This window comes from Periophthalmus magnuspinnatus, chromosome 6 (assembly GCF_009829125.3).
Source record: "Periophthalmus magnuspinnatus isolate fPerMag1 chromosome 6, fPerMag1.2.pri, whole genome shotgun sequence".
In the NCBI taxonomy this organism is placed as follows: domain Eukaryota; kingdom Metazoa; phylum Chordata; class Actinopteri; order Gobiiformes; family Gobiidae; genus Periophthalmus; species Periophthalmus magnuspinnatus.
In genome coordinates this window covers 18,715,902-18,736,760 of record NC_047131.1, presented here as the reverse complement: position 1 = coordinate 18,736,760, position 20,859 = coordinate 18,715,902, and the positions used below count along the sequence as shown (strand labels likewise).

The following is a 20,859-nucleotide window of genomic DNA, read 5'->3' as shown; positions in this document are numbered from 1 at the left end:
TTAACACTACAGCTAAACTAAAGGTCAGCATGCTAACACTCTTCAAGATCACAACTTTGGGAAGTAACTGAATACATATACCAAAAATACATATTCAGAATGCTACTTTTGAGTAATTGTATTCCCATACAGTTTAATTTAGTGGTATTCAGAATAATGTGATTCTTGATTTGACAATTTAGCCTTCAAAGTGTGTAATATTAATAATAAAAAAGACAAAACATCACTCTTATGGTGCATGCGCAATCAGTGATTAATAAAAGGTGAAACAATTATGAAGTGGTTTAATCCTATGTGTCACATTTTACACTATAATGTAATGCAACGAAACATGAAAGTGTTTCAGAGTGTATTCAGAATACAGTACTCTGATTGGGCTATGTAATAAAGTACAATGCACAAAATATATTTTAATACAGGTATTTTATTTTGAGTTTGTGTTGAGCTTCCTATGTCTGATGTTGAGCCTCCTCTATCTGACAAAGAAGCCATTTGTGCCAAATGTAGTCAAACTTTGGTCTCTATGCAATGAGAAGCCTTTGTTGCATTTTCAATGCAAATTCCATTTTCCATTTTTTCTTTCTTACAAACTAGAAGATTATAGATTTGAGCTTTACATTTGATTTAATCAATTTAATTGACTTTTTTGCTCAGCCCAATGTAGTGTACATTTTATAACTTACTTATCAATTGTTAGCTTTGATGGAATGTTGGACTGCTCATGTGATGATAAACCAAAGACAAATTTCCACTATTGGCTATGGAATTTCAAGGATTTTGAAATACTTGAAATATTTAGTATTTTATACTAAATATACTTTCCAAGCATTTTTCCCAGCACTGCAAGTAATTTCCCTCAACATTGGCTTCGCTCAAGCTTGGCATCGCTTACATTTTAAAATATAACATTTACTAAAAGCTAAAACCACGGGCCGTAATTTCCCATATAATTTGGATCAACGTCCAGTGCATAATCTTAATAAAAAAAATGATTTACTATGTTTGTTTTCAGTCTGGCTAAAGGTCGCCATGCAAATCCAAACAAACAGCAACTCAAGTCTGATCTTGATAATCAAATGACAAACCACCACTTCCCAGCAGGAAGAACCACAAAGCCCCATATATTAATACTGTAATCTCATATGACTTTGTTAAGTGTAGTGTAATAAAATTGATTGTAACCATGCATACAACAGAGAAGGGTAACTGCCAGAATATTGTTGTCTCTTTTTTACTATCAAGACAAATTACCATGATTTTAAAATACTGATTGATTGCTGCTATTTAATTGGCCACAGCAGGTTTCAATTGGTTAATGTTTTAATGTGTTTATGTTGAAGCATGTATTGATTTGAGTGGTGGTGTTGTTTGTCGCTCTGGGATGACAGCTTCCTGGTCCTGCTGTGTACCCCATTGTGAGGCGCTTCCCCCCAGCTCTTTATTATTCGTGTCTGCCTGTTTCTCTGAGGAAAATGGACTTGAAATTTGGTGATAGGTCGACTGATGTGGTTGGTTCTTACATGATCGTGACGCTATATTAATTAGCTCTTTCTCCAGGCTAATATTGGAATGAATGTTAGATTAAGTGCTCTTCTCTGTTCTTGGAAAATTGTGGAATTGTTGGACTGGTTTCCCCTTGGGTTATTGGAGTGAGCGCATTAGCTATAAAAGTAATTGTGTGCAATTCTTGTGCACTTGAATGCAAATTGCCAATCGACATAAAGATTAGTAAGAAGGATGTGATGGCCCATGATAGTATTAAGATTTTATTTTAAAATATGTATAGAAAATGGTTGGAATACATTTTTATTAAATTATATTTGTTTAATTTTAGGAAAATGGAAAAAGAATGTTCTTTTGAATAGAATGCAAAACATTGTCAGCACAGTCCCGGTTTGGACAAGCAGTATATTGATAAGTGTGTGTACTCCAATGAATACATTTATAAATATATAAATGAATACATTATATTATACATAAAAACAATTATAAACAGTAATAAACAAACACATAAATTGTTAACGTTTCAGAAGATTTCACTGATTGGAATGAGAACTAGCCTAACACCTCAAGAATAATATAATGATGGTATTACAGCGTTTATTGAAAACATATTTCAAGCATTTGGTTTTTGCATCAGCCTGCTTTTTTAAACCAGTGGAATAGTTTGGCTTTTATGATCAGACTTACTGTATCTGAGTTTCAAGACTCTGACTACTGTAACCATATTTCACTCGGTTCACTTTCCTTAAACTTCCTTAAAGCTAACTCCTGTTTACTTCCAACAGTGAGAGGAGCATTTAAACTTCATCATGGACACGTTTTTCCGACGCCACTTTAGGAGAAAAGATGGAGCAACGCTGAGGGATACAGACTCTACCAGACACAGGAGACCAAGTGTTGCTGTACCCACAAGCAAGGCACGCCGCAGGTCCAGCGCTGGATTAGCCTCTTCCACTCTTTGTCAACGTCGCAGATCCAGTGTCCAACTCCAGGGGGCACCGTGTATTGGCAGTGGGCGGATTGTGTCCAAGCAGAGAGGGGGTCCTGGAAGAAGGAGGTCTAGCACAACTACCCCAAATCTTAACCCACGATTCGCAGTTCGGCGACGGAAAGCTGGAAAATTGCGCACGATAGATACACACCTTTTGGGACCTTCCATGTTGTTGGCCAGTCTTTTGCAAATGGCAGACGAGGGAGCGGGGCCTCACGGTGAGCAGCAGGTAGAAGTACGAGGGCTCCAATCAGACGGAGACGACGACAGCAACAGCGATTACGAGAGCCAATCAGACGACAGCCAGATCTCGGAGGGGGAGGTGCTTCCCGAAGAGGACGATCAAGTACAAAGTGCTGATTCACCACAGTCTTTCTCTCCTCCACTTTCATTGGACACTAAAACATGCAGAGAAGTCAATCCTACTCCAGCACACCCACCACCCACGCCTCACCCAGCACCTCCCTCTTCGTCTCGCCCGCTAATACGTGCCCCACGCTGCCTTCGTAGGAACTCTTCACAGATTTTTGGAGGAGAGACAGGGTGGTGTTATCGGCATCGTGGTTCAAGTCAAAGTAAAAGAAGGAGGATTTCAACCATCTCCAAAGCTGGTAGTCCATGGCCTGGACGAGGTCTGCCGCTGCCCCCAAACCGCAGGAGCTCAGTGTACCATATGCACCACCCAGCCTTTTACCGAGGCCCCGGGGCCCTCAGCCCGATGGGGGCCTATGACTCCCGCCTGGAGAGCTGGAGTGCCTTCCTGCTGTATGTAGTTCCTCATATCAATTAGTCTAAGTTTATCTATAGAGTACTTTGCAACAGCACAAAGAAGACCAAAGAGCTACTACAAGGCATAGAACACAGTAAAATAAAAATAACAATACAAGCAATTTAAGCAGAACATCCACAGCTTTAAATTACTATTTTATTTAGAAATATTTGTTCCAGCAATGTATGTCAAGCAAAAATGTTCTTTTTTTTCGTTATAATTTAATATGAACACATTTTTAAAGATAAACATTTGTAACATCTTTTGACTTTTCACAAAATACATTGCTGCTTGTTGACTAATTTACTTTGTAAGACTGATAATGGTTTCCATGAATAAAATGTCTTAACTTATACATTGTTAAAACAATATGCTATGAATAAAAAGTAGGAGTGGGTAATATGCTAATTCAATTTAAAACTTGTATTTTATTTTTTGCACGTGCAAATCCTCAAAATGCCATCTGTAACAAGTCATCAGGAGTCATTATATGACCCAAGAACAATCTGCCAATGTAGAGTGAGTCAGTGCAGTTTGGTTCTGTGTTTTTCTCAGCGAGACACCGTCAGAGCTGTGACTAAACCAGGAACTAAACCTGGACCAGACCAGGACTAGAACAGGATCAAATCAAGTCCCTGATTACAAAGAATAACAGTAGGTAGTAATTGTGTGAAGGCGTATTGTGTGTAGTCACATTCTGGAGCAGAGTGATGCATCGTCTTGGAGCAGCTTCGTTAGTGGCTCGCTTTTACAAAGACCCAGTCCATCCTGTCTTTGTCATGGTGTTTCTCTGACACTAATTGACTCCCATTTTAACCCATTTGTACCAAGTCTATTGTTTACACACATCTCTTATCCCTCTGTGTGCTAGCCTCATTCACAACAGCTGTACCTGATACAATAGCACCACGATAATTCAAAAACATTTTTAAATCAAATAAATCTTGTTGATGACAGTTGATGAAGTAGATCAGTTACATTAATGATAATGGTTAATATTGATTTAGCAGTTTTGAATAGAATATTTTAAAACATTTGGATATTACTAAACCTGTTTGTATATTTAATTTAGTAAATATATTGGGGTTTAATATTATTATAAGGCTGTGCAAATATAAAAATGGGCTAATTACAATGCTATATGTGTGGAAATTGGATTACTTCTTTGCAAATATGGGTAATGAGCTGTGCTGATCCCAAACCCAGGAGGAAGGACATCTGATGTTAACTGCATGATGTGGGGCAGTGCCTGACCATTGAGCATATTTTTAGTATTAGTGCTTTCAACATGTAAGTCAGCTGATTGGTCTGTAGGCTGCATTAATGAGGTGATTCAGAGTGCTTGGTAAAATGCATAATTGTGATAGCATTAAGAACAACATAGAAACTGTATGTACTTGCTAAAAGCACTTATGCCAATTTTCTGGTGCTGATAAATTTGTCTATATTGAGCATCAGATGTTTTTAAGTTAATTCAATGTCACTGTGGCCTAGGTTGTAATGAGGTGTCATCTAAAAATATAAATTGAAGTGACTGGCTCCAAATTCACCAGATGGCATGCTGTCTTTGGAAGGGCATCTGCTTTAAACACTTGCCAAGTACTGTTGTCACGATACTAACATTTCAAACTTGATTTCAAACTTGGGAGTAGACTCGATACTCAGTACCGATTCAGATACCATGATGATAATATGATGACTAAAAAAACCCCACTCTTTATTTAGACAATAGAATGTCATTTTCAGCATTAAATAATAGTACTTTCTTTTATATTGGCCTTATATCTGTGTAATCCCTCAGTCGTCCAGGCATATATGGTGCTATACTAGTTTTAGTACAGTTCCAGATCATTCAAAAGCTATTCAGAAAAGGTCAATTTCTGTCCTTTTGATATGACATTTTTAGCATCAGTACTTCTTCAAATGAGTATCTAGATGTGATACGAGTTTTAGTATCGATTAGTATCTGATATTTTAATACTTTTAACAACCCTATTTATGAAATAATTAATCTGTATAGCACATTTAAAATAACTTCAGCTGACCAAAGTGCTTCACATAAAAGTAAAAAAAACAAAACAATATAAAATATACATTCAAATAAATAATGAATAAAATACTTAAAATGTTTTTGTCTGCTTCTGTCATTGCAGAAAAGCCATTGCGAAGTCCAGTCTCCAGCACATGGGTCCCACCTCCACAGAACCGCGTCCAGAGCCTAGCAGCTCCATCGACTGGACCGTGAGTGTCCCTCGCCTCCTGTCATTATGTCTTTGTCAATATGGGGTTGTTTTCACATCCTAGAAATTGTCATTATTTGTATAGATTATCAGTCATTTTGTTTGATGTTTTTCCAGGAAAATGCACAGTTTGGTGACCACATCTGGTTTGAGACGAGTGGCTCTGGAGATTTCTGTTACGTGGGGGAACAGTACTGCGTCGCAAAGTCCCTGGTGAGTGAGTGGAGACAAAAAGATATACTTTAAAACTGTGAAAGACCAATATATCAGTTGGATGGCATAGTGTATCTGCTATCAGACTTAAATCTTCACAACATGAAGACACAAAGATAACTGCTCAAAACTACACTGACTACACTACCCTCTTATAAGTTTGTGGTAAAAAAGGGCTGAGGGTGAGTTTGTTGCAAATTTGAAATAACATAATTTGAGGAAACTTATCAATGGCCCTATATATCTGTCTAAATATATTGGTCATTGTTATCAGCCAAGAAAAAATAAATAAACATATCGATCAATCTCCATCTTAAAGGTGCATTATGTGTCTGCTACCTGCTGGTCTCTATGGAGATAATATTGTTTCGCCTGGAATTTTCCACAGTATGGCATTAAACATCTGTTTTATTGCTAATATATAAAACTGTGAGCTGTTCGTCTCCATGGAGATAGGTAAGTTTAATGCCATCTTGTGGAATATTCCAGGCAAAGAAATACACATAAAAAGCAGGTGCAGGACTGACTATCAACCCGAAAGTTACATAGTGCCCCTTTAATGCTACATTAAATCTTTCTAAATATTTTTCTTTCTCTGCAGCAAAAGTCAGTGGCCCGAAAGAAGTGTGCTGGTTGTAAGATTTCAGTCCATACGATGTGCATGGAGCAGCTGGAGAAGGTAACACAGGTTAATAACTATATATTAATACTTTACATTTAATTTTACTCTTGTATTTTCCTTCTCTGTTCAGATAAACTTCAGGTGCAAGCCTTCATTTAGGGAACCAGGATCTCGGACTGTCAGAGAGGTCAGTTGCATGACACAAGCGGTTGTTTACATTCAGTATCGCATCACTTAAACTGCTTTGGTTGTAAATGTGTGTTTTCCGCGGTTTAAAATTCTCAAGTAATAGAAGTACAAAATAGTCCTGGTTATGTGCAGCCTTCATTATAGAGTTTAGACTTTGTGCAGGTTTAGATTAGCTGCAGTCTAGGGTTGAGTCAGTTGAAAATATGTCTTGCAATTAAAGGAGCACTTTAGACGCTTTTCTGTTGTAGGGTCTGATAGGTGCTTGTTACTGCGTTGCCTTTGCCCAGCATAAAACTTTTCTATTTTGAATTTATTGCATGACTCCTTTTTCTTAATACTTTGGAAAAACATGCATTCTTACTGTTAGCAGGGTTGCCACTCCACAGATCTGACCTGTACATTCTCGTGCTGCTTCACTCCATGGAGATAGATGAGCTTAATGCCATAGTGTGGAACATTCTAGGCAACGCAATAACAAGCAGCTGCCAGACCCTTCACCAGAAAAGTTACATAGTGCCCCTTTAAATAAGTTTACATTCAATCCTATTACATTATTACCATGATAAGACTAATTGTGTGTTTGTGTTGCCACTCGGGTGATTACTTTTTCTCTGTTTGAATTAAATTGGTGAAATTGTCCTTATGAAACTAATTCTAGTATTTGCGTCTGTAAACTTGGTGTGAAGAATTTGGAAATAACCAAGCCTACACCTCCATTAAAAATAGTTTTCTGTTTCAGCCGAGCGTTGTGAGGCATCACTGGGTGCACAGGAGGCGGCAGGCGGGGAAATGTCGCCAATGTGGAAAGGTTAGCCTCTTTTAAACAATACAGAGATTACACATTATGCATTTAGTCAAAACTACAAAATTAGAAAAACTTTTCTATTCCTTTTTTGGCTTTTACTATAGAGGCATTGATCAGCCCCTATTTCTGATCACTATTGCGATAATTTACATCATAATTGAAATAATACTGTACTGTAAAAGTGTAATCTGTAGAGGAAAAATAGATTTATTATAATTTTATGGAACAAGCCCGTGTATCATACAGGACAGAACATAATTTAAAAGAATAGAATTTGATTTTCTCTATCACAATTAGTGTAATTTATTTTGCAATCCCCATTCAAATGTGATACCAATGTCGTACCAGTACCAGTAGTACAGTACTTTTATAACCAAATGTACTCTTGTTCAAGCTTTTTCTCAGTGTGTCATATTATTGTACACCCTGAAATACTTTTTAGTTTAGTTTAGTGTAAACAGTGGCTAGTAAATGGTCTTTTAAATACATTAAATGGCATAACCCTAAACAGGACCCTGAACCTGCACCTGATCAGTACATTTTCCTGGATCAAACCTGATACCTGCATTCAAAATCTATATTGTTGTCTCATCTTTAACCTCCATGTTTATGTTTAACAGGGATTTCAGCAGAAGTTTTCATTTCACAGTAAAGAGATTGTGGCCATCAGCTGCTCATGGTGTAAACAGGCTGTGAGTAACAATACACTCAAATTCTTTTGTCAACATCGCCCCCGGACCACCACTTTTTAAACAATGAACATTTACTAAGGAATAAATACATAAAAAGTCTCGTCTCAAACAGTATTGGCGAACAAAATAAAACTGGTCATATTCCTCTTTTCATTTAAACTTGTAAAGTCAGTGGTCTTAGCTGGTTGTGATTTCATATTTAAATTACAGTGGTCCCTCGCTTATCGCGGGGTTAAGTTCTAAAAATAACCTGGAATAGGCGATAATCCGCAAAGTAGTCAGGTTTATTTTTTTACAATTGTTATTTATGTTTTAAGGCTGTAAAACCCCTCACCACACACTTTATACACTTTTCTCACACAAGCATTAACATTTTCTCACATTTCTCTCTTGTTTAAACACTCACAAAATTCAAACCTTCGTAGGTGCCTTTGTCAGTGCAGAACGTTTCATCGACATTGTGGGTTTTGTCGGGGAGAAAACCTGCAAACATACAGCACTTCAGAGTCTGCAAGCGATCGAACGTTAATGTAAATTTGACAAGCTGAACACATTCTGTATTGAACAGGAGAGCTTGACAATGGTCTACAATCCCTTAGCCAATCAGGACGCAGAACACAATGCACGTTCATGCGCTGTAAAAAAGCATGCAAAATTGTACACAAAAAAATCAGCAAAACAGTGAGGCCGTGATATAGTGAGGGACAACTGTATACATTAAACATTACATACATACATTAAAGATAAACATTACAATATTTTAGGGTTTTGAAGTTTCATTTTAATAATTTGTTTGTAATAGATTAAAGCTGCGTATGTCCTTTAATGTATTTGTCATTCGTTTTTCTCTTTTTCAGTATCACAATAAGGTGACGTGCTTCATGCTGCAGCAGATCGAGGAGTGCTGTTCTTTAGGAGCTCACGCCGCTGTCATAGTTCCGCCCACATGGATAATTCGAGTCCGAAAGCCACAGGTTAAATTGACTATGTACAATTCTTTAAATATGAAGTGAATTCATTATATCTTGTAGGTCTGATGTAAATTTGATTCTTCTTCTTATCATTATTATTATTATTCATTACTTTTTACCAATACACGTTATTATTTAAAGGGACTCGGTAATCTTTTTAGTGTAGGGTTCATCGCCTGCTTGTTTCCATGGAGATGTTATTGCTTTGCTTGAAAGGTCTCTTATATCTGCATATTATCTATCTCACTGGAGGCAAGTTACAACCAACCAGGCCAAGTTACAGATCAGATCTGTAAAGAGGCAAGCCCACTCACAGTAAGAAAAATTGCACGGAAGAAAATGCAAGTTAAGCTAAATGCCATACTATGGGACATTCCTAGCAATGCAATCAGACCTTCATGGAAACAATCAGCCCTCCACCACAAAACCTACATAGTGCATCATTGAGATAATGTAGCCACATTACTTATATTACTAAAACAATGGCTGTTGTTGTGTCCTTGGAGAAGACACAGCACCCACCTTACGTATGTCTATGAACATTTTTTCTTTCTGCAGACATCTTTAAAATCCAGTAAAAAGAAGAAGAGGACATCACTGAAAAGCAATAAGTCGAGCAAAAAGGGAGCAGAGGTGAGAATTCTGTGATACACTGCCCTGTGTTATGTAAATGCATGAATATGTAGAAATTGAAGAGTTTTAAGACATACATTTTTTTTCCTTAAATATGCTTAATTTTACACATCTCTGGGGGTAATAACTGCTCTGTCTCTTCTCTCAGCACACAATACATGTTAGGTTATGAATGTTTATTTGATTACTACATTAGTTATTTCAATAATCGATTGTTTCAGCCAAAAATGAAAATTCACTGATAATGAAAGACTTAAATCCTGGAACTTAAAAAAGGTCATGGAGTTTTGCAGATTGTATTTTGTAAAAGCAACACCAGAAAAACTATATTCTGTCCGTATCTTTACATTTTATTGAAGGAATGTTTGTATAGTCATATTGTATGGTCACACTAAACTGTCTCGCTTGTCAGCTTCAGGATGGTCGGTGGAAGGCGTTCTTAGTGAAGCCTCTTCCCTCTCAGTTAATGAAACCTCTCTTAGTGTTTGTGAACCCAAAGAGTGGTGGAAATCAGGTACTGGCTCACTCATTCACACAACATGTTAATGTCTAAATGAATGTTCTAAATATCTTTATTTTCAGGGAGCAAAAATCATCCAGTCCTTCATGTGGTATCTAAACCCTCGGCAGGTGTTTGATCTGTCAAAGTCTGGACCCAAAGACGGGTAAGACCAAAACACAAATTATAAACTTTTCATGGTACAAATACCATTAACCTTTTCATTAACAAAAATCAATTGTATAAAGTGAATACAGTGAGTGATTTTGATTTTGATCACCATTCCTCAGTTATGTGATCAGCTTTATGAAATCAAACTGAATTGTAAAGTAAAGTTTAATTTGGCATAAACCACAATTTTTTTGTTGTTCCAATTATATTGTGACCCAAATAATCATGAGTATTGATAAACTGATAATCTTGACACCTCTATTCTGATTTCATTTCTTCTTTAGGTTAGAGCTCTATGCCAAAGTGCCAAATTTACGAATACTGGCCTGTGGAGGAGATGGAACGGTGAGTGGATTCAGTTGTTTTACTATCACATATGAAAACTTGCCAGATTTGAATTTGAACTCTAGTTGAATAATTCATTTTGAGTGTTTAGTGTATCCAAAACCAAACCTGAAATTACATTCCTCTCATTTGTGCAGGTGGGTTGGATTTTATCAGTGCTTGACCAGTTGAAGATTCGGCCTCCACCACCAGTCGCCATCCTACCGCTTGGGACAGGGAACGACTTGGCCCGCACACTCAACTGGGGTGGGGTGAGTAGTGTCTCTTGGTCAAATCATACTATCTACTATTAACTCCATTAAATAAAGTGAATCATTTTGACTTCCATTCCGGCTCAGGGTTACACAGATGAGCCCATAACGAAGATCCTGTCCCATGTGGAGGATGGGAACATAGTGCAGTTAGACCGATGGGACCTCCAGGTGGAGCCAAACCCAGAGGCGCGGCCTGAGGACAGAGACGAACATCAGACTGATAAAGTGCTGTTCTTCACATTATGAGCAATAATCATATGCTGAATAATATTACTACATGTAGTTAATAAAATGTCAGTGTAATCAAGTACCTTGGTATGTTTGATAACCTGCCCATTGTATTCTGTAAGAAAGTGTCTCTGAGAGGTGGAGTTTTGCCAATACAGTATTATCCTAATACTTAAATTTCAAATACAAAATTGAATAAAAGGCCTGATACTTGATACCAATTTGATTTCAATACCACAATTGACATTAAAATAGTCTTTTTGTATAGCAATAGAATGAGATTTTCTACACAAAATAAAAGTAGTTTCTTTAAAATTAAAACTAATATCTAATTTCAAAAGTTTTAGTGTTGATTGATATGATATCCCTAATGCTCTAACTTGTATTGTCATTACAATTATTTGTCAAGTTTAAACGAGCACTTTTATGCATATGACATATTGACTGGAAGGTTGTACTTTTTTTTTTTTTTTTTTTTTTTTTTTTTTTTTACTAAAAAACTTTTTTTTGCCTTAAGCTCCCCATTGACGTCTTCAATAACTACTTCAGTCTGGGCTTCGATGCTCACGTCACACTGGGCTTCCATGAATCGAGAGGTGAGCACATTTTTTTCCCTTTTTAAAAAATTTTCCTACTAAACTTGCAATGACATAAACTTTGGGTTTGTAGGGTGCCAGGATATTTGAATGAATTGTACATGGAAAGTATATTAATAAGTTTTTGGTTAAAGTCATAAAATGAATACCCCACATAGTTAGTCATGCTTACTAATGTAAGCATGTGTTTGTATCATGGCCTCCGTCTATTCTTCAAACTGAGAAAGTTGACCAAGAATATCATTTACAGAATATGTGACATAATTTATATGTATTTAAGTTGTGAACTGCAAAATTCAAATGTAAAAATACAATATTGGCAGTTACAGTGTCCAAAGGCTTCTAACAATTAATTATTGTTGTTTTTAATACAATATTTTGTCATTTCAGAGGCTAATCCAGAGAAGTTCAACAGTCGATTCAGGAATAAAATGTTCTATGCAGGAGTAAGTGGGTCCTTCTGTTCAGATGAGAATAAAAAGGAGATTTGTAATTGAATCTAATGTGAGGCACACCTCTGTTTGTGCTTTTCAGACGGCCTTCTCCGATTTCCTGAGTGGGAGTTCCAAAGACCTCGCCAAGCACATCCGAGTCGTGGTTAGTTCAACTTTCTACTCTTATGTCTTCAGCTGAAGAACATTTATTTAAAATGTGAAACTGAATACAGAAGGGTTGCCTCTCATGATATTCTTAAAATGCTTTTGATGAGTTGAAGTTGATCTGTTTTTTGTGTGTTTATCTTTTCTCCTCAGTGTGATGGAACAGACCTCACAGCCAAAATCCAAGATCTGAAGCTTCAGTGCCTCCTATTCCTCAACATCCCCAGGTGAAACATTAGGACTCCTTATTGGTATATCGTTAATAAGTCAATCTTTAATTCTGTAACTAAATGTGGTTGATATTTTCGCCTAATAGATACATGTGTTTTAAAAAACAATTTAGTATGAATAGTTTAAAGCCCCATTTATGTATTTATTATTCATATGTTAGGAACAGACACCATATGAGCTAAACCTTAAGCTCAACTAACTTGCAACACCATCACCTGACCTGATGTTACTCCACTATAAGATAAAAATGTCATACTCCTGCCTTAATGTGTACATTAACATTTTGATAGGTACTGTGCTGGGACAGTGCCATGGGGAAACCCGGGAGAGCACCATGACTTCGAGCCTCAGAGACACGATGACGGCTACATCGAGGTCATCGGCTTCACCATGACGTCACTGGTTGGTCTCTGTCACTAATATTGGGTTTTATTTTACAATTAAAATAAAATTGCTAAATTATAGTTGACCCTATGGGTTTTATACATACATTCCATTTGCCTTGTAATTATACATGAACAAATACATTCCCTACAATGTAACTTTATAATGCATATAGTAAACATGATTTTTACTAAATTGATCAAATACATTTTAGTGAAGCATTCTGCTTTTATTGTCATTCAGGCAACGCTGCAGGTGGGTGGTCACGGCGAGCGGCTGCATCAGTGCCGAGAGGTGACTCTGAGCACGTTCAAGTCCATCCCAATGCAGGTGGACGGAGAACCCTGTAAACTCGCCCCCTCCATCATCCAGATCAGACTGCGCTCCCAGGCCAACATGGTCCAGAAAGCCAAGAGGAGGATCTCCATGCCCCACCTCAACGAGTGAGAACCAGAGCACTTACAAATATTACAAATATTTTCATGTAAAGACAAGGCCTCATTGAATAGTGTGTTCAGATCCAAGACTGGTGGTTTGATCCCAACTCTTACCAGTGTCACTGTGTTCTCAAGCAAAACACTTCACAAATCTTGCCTCTGTGTAAATATGTTGTGTTATTGATGGTGGTTGTTACTAAGCTCTGACTATCTACGTGTCGGAAGTGAATGAGTAATGCAAGAAATGGCAAAAGAAAAATTCACTTGTGTCAACTGGACAAAAAGTCTTTTGCGTGAAGATGTTTTGCTGCTCATCCAAGCCTCTTCTTCAGTTCTGATGCAAGAAATCTAACACAAGACTAATAAATACTGAGTCAATTGTATTTCTGGATGGGTATCACAGCTCTGATGATCTCATGCCAAGACTGCAGAAATTAGTGTTTCATGGTTAAGACAAAAGCCAGAGCTGTAGAAGTTGTGGTTGTACGTTCATGACAAAGCTATATAAGATCAGGAAATAGAGTGCCTGTAAAGTAAAAACTAAAGTTATTTTGCACTGACATTTAAGTAGAAAAATATAAATTTTAAAAGTATATAAGCATCTTAAAGATGTCTTGTTTTTGCCTGACAGTCAACAGCCGGTGCCAGAGAAGCTCCAGATTCGGGTGAACAGGATCAGTATGGCAGCATATGAAGCTCTACACTATGACAAAGACCAGCTCAAAGAGGCCTGTCAGTAACTGCACAGATTAAACTTAAAATTGACTTTTTGGACAATTTTGGCCAATAATTATTTTATTATTGTTATTTGTTTTTTGCATACCTCTTATCCTGTCCTTTTGTATAGCCACTCCCCTGGGTCTTATCACTGTACCTGGAGACTGCGATCTGGAAACCTGTCGACGGCATATAGAGAGACTGCAGGATGACACTGACCAGGTAAAAACACAAGTTTATTTTGCACAAAAACTGACTGATTTATTGCAAAAATGTTTGAAAGTAATATAAAGTAGAAGCTGAGGAATTGTTTGCAAAACCTGTACATTATAGATTTCTTATTTTACAGGACAGTGATCCGATGAGAGGAGAGTGTTTTTCATCTCAGAAACTGTCCATGAAGTGGTGTTTCCTTGACAGTAAGTACAAAATAACAATACAAAATTAAAAAAATGAATAAATAAATAAAACATTTAATAACAACTTAATTTATGTTCTTGATGACTAGGTACTACTGCTGACCGTTTCTACAGGATTGACAGAGCTCAGGTACAAAGTTGCAGTAATTTTTCAATCAACTGAAGAAATAGCCTATAATTGATATAGTTTGAATTTATGAAGTGTGACCTCCGTAGTTAAATGAACCCTTTTTATTGACCCAAGAATCACTGCGGACACAGTTTGAGCTGTCTTTAAGAACTACTTTTAAGATCAACTGAAAACTGGAGATAGTTGCACCACCAATGTACATAACAATTTAAAACAAAATGTCCTATCTTTTGAATGGAAAAAAGTCCTCAAAAAGTATTGTTTATCATAGTTTCTTCTATTAATGTGAAACACTAAAGTATTTTCATGAGCAGAATTCAGTGTCTGAACTATATAGTGCTCCTCCTTGTTCCTCTCCTGATCAGCACACTAACTTGGTGCTGTGTGTTTTAGGAACATCTGAACTACGTGACCGAGATCTCTCAGGAGGAGCTGTATATTCTGGACCCAGAGTTGGTGCAGACAGAGACAGTGGGGACGTCCCCTGCCATGCCAGACCTCGTGGACTCAGACGAACAGAGAGAGTTCAGCTTTGGCTCCACCCCCACCTCTCCCTCCACACCCACCAACTCTGGAGCCAACAGGTGAGATACTGACATGCTGGGTCATATAAAGTATTGAGTTTTCTTTTAACATTGTATTTATAAGACTCAATACAGGGTCATGTTAAAATTGAATATTGTCTTTTACTGATAACAGTTGTAATGTTGATTCACTGAACTACAAAAACTACAATTATTCCAATTGGTTTAAACCTTAAATGTAACATCCAATCTGAATCCTCACTACTGAAACCCCAACACCTGCAGCCAACCATTAATCAGTGCTAGTGCAGCCTCTTCAGCTCAGTGAGTGAATTCTGGGGGTTCTGAGGCATGATCATATAACGAGAATGAGAAAAACTTGTATGCATCCTCTATATGCAGGTTAAGGTGCTGGCAACCCAGGTTCAGTTTGTAAGTTTGTGAGTTTGTGAGTGTAGGCTACACATCCGACCTTTAAACTTGAAAAGTGTTTTGTTTTTGTTTTGTTTTTTTAGATTAAAAGTTGGAAAATTTAACATTTTGATGAATATAGAAAGGATTTTTTGTTTTCTGTCCTGAACCTTTCATAATTTTAAATCTCTAGTAGTTGTATTAATATTGTTAGCGACAGCAATGATACTGTAAATTCCTATTAAGTAGTGCATTATAGTAGAAATAGATTTGTACAAATTTTGAAGACTTCTTTTTTTTTTTTTTTTTTTTTTTTACCATTGACAGGTTTGTCATATCAAAAAATTTGCATCAAATTATAAAGTACCTGGTCATTCTCTCTAGATACACAATAGTGGCGGTCTGTTCTGTGTGAGCTGAGTGCCTCCTAGTGTCTTCTGTGCTTACTACAGTCTCTATTGTAATGACTGAATGTGTGAATGAACTGAGCTGGTGTTAACGGGCAGCAGCTGGTCCTTATCTGAAACCATCTCCAACAAAACGAACTCCTGCCGATCTTTGAAGTGCTGTTTCCATGACAACGAGCGGGGAACGCTGACCAGTCTCTGCAGCTATTGTTTTCATATAGAGACAATCAATACTGAATACTACTGAATACTATCTAACTAAAACACTAGAGAAGAGCAAAAATGCATCAGATATTAACCTTACTACTGTAGTGAAGCTAAACATGCATCCCACCATTCATTCTTTTCATCACTTTTATTATAGTATTATGAGTAGATAACTAGGGCTAGTATTTATTTATAAAGAGGTAATGGATTTTTTTTGTTTTTTTGTTTTTTAGAATACAGAAAAGAATGTATAATTTTCAATATAATGATCTGCCCATCACTAAACATCATTACCCAGCAATTCAAGTTAGGAATGAATTTCTAATATAAAATGATATGAGAGGTCAAAAACAAGAGAAAAAAAAAATCTGTTGAGATGCCTGTTCAGACAGAGTAACACTTGGTTTAACTGTTAACTTCTGGAATATTTTCAAATGACATTTTCTCTCATAACATTTTTATAGAGGTATTCAATTAAATAAACTACGTTACAAGGTTTTATTCAGCACATTTGTAACTGATAATCCCACATCACAGTTTGTTTTATCTACTTTATTCTCTGGCTCTTAACACTGCATGTGGGGTTTTGTTTTTATTTATTAATTGTATTATTGTTTTAATATTCTGTTTTATTTGATTATTACGTTAACTGTTTGATTTTCACGATGTACAGCACACTGGAAAGGGTTTGATTTGCATTTTTTCCTCATATTTGCGTCTCATTGTTGCGCCTTGTTTTATTTTTTAGGGTCCGAGATTTTCAGAGGAAGAGGATTTCTAGTGACAGCTCAGTGACTGATGCTTTGTCTCAAAACTCAAAGGCTCAGCTCTGCAGGTAACCGTTGTAGATTTTTTTAAAACTTCTGGCTGTACTCACTTTTATTGTAAAAATGTGTGTTTACTGTAAAAAAGTATAAAGAACAAAGGAAAATTCAGGAGGCAGAAAGATAAGTAGTAGTAGTTGGACAAAGTAGTACATGTTATATTTGTTTTATCAATTTTAAGGCCACTTGATTATGGACAAAACGTCATAATTATTTTGGCCTTAATTGAAATCATACTTATTTGAAGCAATCAAATACTCGAAGTAGTGTCAAAAGTTACTTACAGAAAGAATACACATCATTTATTAGTAATGTTTTGTGATTTATCTTTTAAAAGACACTGTAGAAGTGAACATTTTAGCAATAACTGCAATTACAATTTAAATTATTTACGAATTGAAGCTTAGATTAATGTCCTGGAAAATATACAGTCCACCATGTTATGTGAATTTAAGTAGTCCAACTAATTAACTAGAATTCATGATGTAGAATATTTAATTCTACTTCACTGAAACATAAATTAAGCTCATGAATCATGTAATAACTGTCTTATACCTTTATGTTGTAGCAGAGTGTGCTGGGCTTTATCATATATTATAGTATTTGCTCCAGTGCCATTTGCTAATGGCACTGTTCCAAACTATTTTATGATCTTAAAATGGTAATTATTTGATAGCTGTGCAAACAGGGTGAAAATTGAATATTGCATACCCTATATTATTATATACGGTATGTTATATTGTTAGATGCATCAATCAGTTGACTGCTTTAAGTTAATATTATACCCAGGGTAGAAGATAACTAATTACTTCAAGGTACTGTAATAGAGTAGATATTTTGTGTAACTGCACTTTTTAGTAGCATTGTACTTGAGTATTATTCTATCCATGTCGTTTTTATTAACTACTTTTTAAATCCTAGTTACTGACTATAGCATATGTCCTAAGTGTCTCAATCCACAGCTGTCTGACCACTTATACTGACAAACACATAAAACAGCACCATATCACCTTCTCTGATATAGACATAACATATCATATTTTTATATGCTATATTATAATATTTTTCTCCCTTTTATGTATTGTTCTTATTTTGATATTCATTAAATTTATACAAACAATATATGCATACACATTATGGTACATGTAAAGAAAAAAAAACATTTAAAATATAAAACGTTATATCTAAAATGCTACTAAAATTGTGTTCAAATTAACTAGTACTCTGAGTAGTATTTTTCATGCATACTTTTTACTTAAGCCCAAATTTGGCAACAGTACTTAGAGAGTGCCTAGTAATTGTACTTTTACTTTTTACAGATTTTCAGTGCTCTCTCCACCACTGACTATAACCCAAACTATCAGGTTGCTCATAAATCAAAACGATGACAAATTAATCTGGCAACAGATTTTCTCTGGTTTGCTGAAAACCGCTTCTAATGCTTTAAGACGGGGAATAAGAGCTATAAAAGTTACAGAAAGGTTACGTTTCAGCCTTTCCATTGCTTCATGACTCATTCCTACTCTTTCCATTTAAGTGCTTCTGCTTGCTCATGATGTAACCATAATCTGTTAATCATAGGTTAAAACATGGGATAGTTTTTCCCTTCTGTCTCCACTGTTAAATTACACTAGTCTTGCATTTGTGGTGAAACTAGAGGAAACTTGGATGTGTAGGAAGCTCTCAGCATTTTATATTCTAATAGTTTAAGCAGTTGATTAAAGGTTGCAGTAGGCTACTTGACCAACAAAGAAATTGCTGCTTACTTGATATTAAATCTGGGAGCCGTTTTCAATATCATTTTCAATTGTGAAAAATAGATGAGGTCCAGGGTCATTTCATATTTTATATAATAGAAATAAGATTGAGAAACAGACATGTTTTTAGATATGCCAGTTATGCAGCATATGCATCTTACTTTGACCAGGTGTTATCAGCAACTTGTATCCATGGAGATACGCATAATGCCATGCTGTGGGGCATTTTTGGCAGAACAATTAATCTCTCCATGGTGACAAGAAGTTGGTGCATCCTCCACCAACAAAATGTACATTGTGCAGCTTTAATTGTAGGCCAAGTGAAGTGTATGTACAGTCAACTGATGGTCATTTGGACTAAATGATCATGGCTTGAACCTTTAATACATTGTTGGCTTGAGCATTATCTAGTTTGGCATTGTCTTGTTTTTTCTACACTAACCTCAGACATCTGTTTGGACAGTATTGGGTCAGTAATTTCTAAAGTACATTTTAGAGAGAGAAAACAAGACTGCTGGTGCTATAGCTGTGCATGTTGTCCTCATTGTCTCTTGTGTGTTAATTTAAAGGAGAGGGGCAAAGATTCTCAATGTGCACCGTTCCAATACAACCCTCGCCGATTTCAGGCCCATGATTAGGTAGGAGTCCAGTATTTCCTGTGTGTGAGCCTCCACTTCCTTTATCTGATCCATCGACTTCCTGCTTGTGATTCGCTGACATCCTGTGGCTTGGTTTTGGTTGTGCTTTATGTCTGTCTGCCGCCTCATTCAAATATTTGAAGAAATGGTAAAAAATTATATTTTGGCTTGTCCTGTTTTCTTTGCAGTTCAACAACTCCAGTCCCACGCAACACTGAAAAAGGTAAACACTTACTTAACTTCATTACAATATCTGGCTTACATTTAAACAGACAAGATGACAAAAGACACCACAGGCACATCCGAAATCTATGGTGACTTTCAATTGTTAGATTGCAGAAGTTTGGTTAATATCTCCGGTTACTGGGCCTATTCACATGAAACAAAAACTGGCACAAAGTTTAACATATTTTTTATCAGTATAGATAAACTTATTGATTTAGATTTTCCCGCCCATAACCCCAATAAAGTGGTGCCATTATTCAGTCCTAATGACGTGCTTGTTGTAGGTGGAGACTTTTAAGAGTTATATAAGCCCCGTCCACCATCTAAAATTATGACATCAAATTCTAGAGCTTAAATGCAAAGTATACTGTAAACTAGTACATAGACAGACTATAAATAAACTTAATCATAGGATTATAGACTCTCCAGTATTCATTCTGGCTGGATCAGGTATTGGTTCAAGATATCGATTCAGGATATTGGTTTGGGAAAGTGATAAAAAAAAGTGATATAAAACTTACAGTGATCAACTAATACATTTAAGTTTACTTGGTGGCCACTGTTGACACACTTTGTATCTTTCATGGAATGTCTATGAACTGATATTGAGTACTGACAGAAACTCAAAACATCATATTGACACTGTACCTGAGAAACACAATCATCTCTACTAAAATAAATGTATGTGCTACTTTATGTTCTGGATACAGTCGCTCTTCTCTTTTACAGATGCTGAGTTAATAGAATGTGTAAAAACTGAAAACTTGAGCAGAGTAAGTAACTCACGTTTCCTTTTCTGTAAATAGTTTGATACCAAAATAAATCTTGCTTTTTTTTTGTTGCAGTTGATATTGCTGCACCAGCAGGGGGCAGACCTGCTGCTTCAGGACCAGAACGGCTGTACCCTGCTCCATCACACGGTGGATGTTGGCAGCAAAGACATTATGAAGTACCTCATAGACAATGGTGAGGATATATACCACTTTAAACATGTTTAAATACACTGATTAGTTTAGATTTGAAATGAAGAATGTGCTTTTCACTACATGACTGTGTAAAAATTGTTTGCCGTCTTTTGACTTTGAAATATTTTGATTGATGGATAACGTGCGACTGTAACACGTCTTGCAAGTTGACATTCCAATTTTCAGGTTAGCTCACTTACTGTATTTTCCACAAAAAAACTTGTTTGCGCTTTCTGAACATGTATAAAAACAATCTGTCAGTG

The 20,859-nt window shown here is 36.3% G+C and overlaps 1 protein-coding gene across 3 annotated transcripts in view; it reads left to right on the top strand.

Moving 5' to 3' along the window:
- Positions 1-20,859, top strand: part of LOC117372581 (diacylglycerol kinase zeta-like) — a 52,863-nt gene that overhangs the window by 25,690 nt on the left and 6,314 nt on the right. The window contains exons 2-31 of one of the 3 annotated variants that reach the window (XM_033968401.2): positions 2,289-3,259; positions 5,417-5,504; positions 5,621-5,716; positions 6,318-6,395; positions 6,469-6,525; positions 7,267-7,335; positions 7,953-8,024; positions 8,882-8,998; positions 9,554-9,628; positions 10,041-10,142; positions 10,211-10,293; positions 10,583-10,643; positions 10,781-10,894; positions 10,982-11,122; positions 11,643-11,721; positions 12,112-12,167; positions 12,256-12,318; positions 12,474-12,547; positions 12,842-12,953; positions 13,179-13,378; positions 14,004-14,104; positions 14,220-14,311; positions 14,439-14,508; positions 14,598-14,638; positions 15,032-15,222; positions 16,936-17,022; positions 19,338-19,406; positions 19,595-19,629; positions 20,361-20,404; positions 20,477-20,597. In XM_033968401.2, coding sequence (XP_033824292.1) covers positions 2,313-3,259; positions 5,417-5,504; positions 5,621-5,716; positions 6,318-6,395; positions 6,469-6,525; positions 7,267-7,335; positions 7,953-8,024; positions 8,882-8,998; positions 9,554-9,628; positions 10,041-10,142; positions 10,211-10,293; positions 10,583-10,643; positions 10,781-10,894; positions 10,982-11,122; positions 11,643-11,721; positions 12,112-12,167; positions 12,256-12,318; positions 12,474-12,547; positions 12,842-12,953; positions 13,179-13,378; positions 14,004-14,104; positions 14,220-14,311; positions 14,439-14,508; positions 14,598-14,638; positions 15,032-15,222; positions 16,936-17,022; positions 19,338-19,406; positions 19,595-19,629; positions 20,361-20,404; positions 20,477-20,597 — 3,535 coding nt within the window. In that variant the 5' untranslated portion in view covers positions 2,289-2,312. The remainder of the gene's footprint in view (positions 1-2,288; positions 3,260-5,416; positions 5,505-5,620; positions 5,717-6,317; positions 6,396-6,468; positions 6,526-7,266; positions 7,336-7,952; positions 8,025-8,881; positions 8,999-9,553; positions 9,629-10,040; positions 10,143-10,210; positions 10,294-10,582; positions 10,644-10,780; positions 10,895-10,981; positions 11,123-11,642; positions 11,722-12,111; positions 12,168-12,255; positions 12,319-12,473; positions 12,548-12,841; positions 12,954-13,178; positions 13,379-14,003; positions 14,105-14,219; positions 14,312-14,438; positions 14,509-14,597; positions 14,639-15,031; positions 15,223-16,935; positions 17,023-19,337; positions 19,407-19,594; positions 19,630-20,360; positions 20,405-20,476; positions 20,598-20,859) is intronic. The other 2 variants (XM_055222335.1, XM_055222336.1) reach the window with 2 other exon arrangements.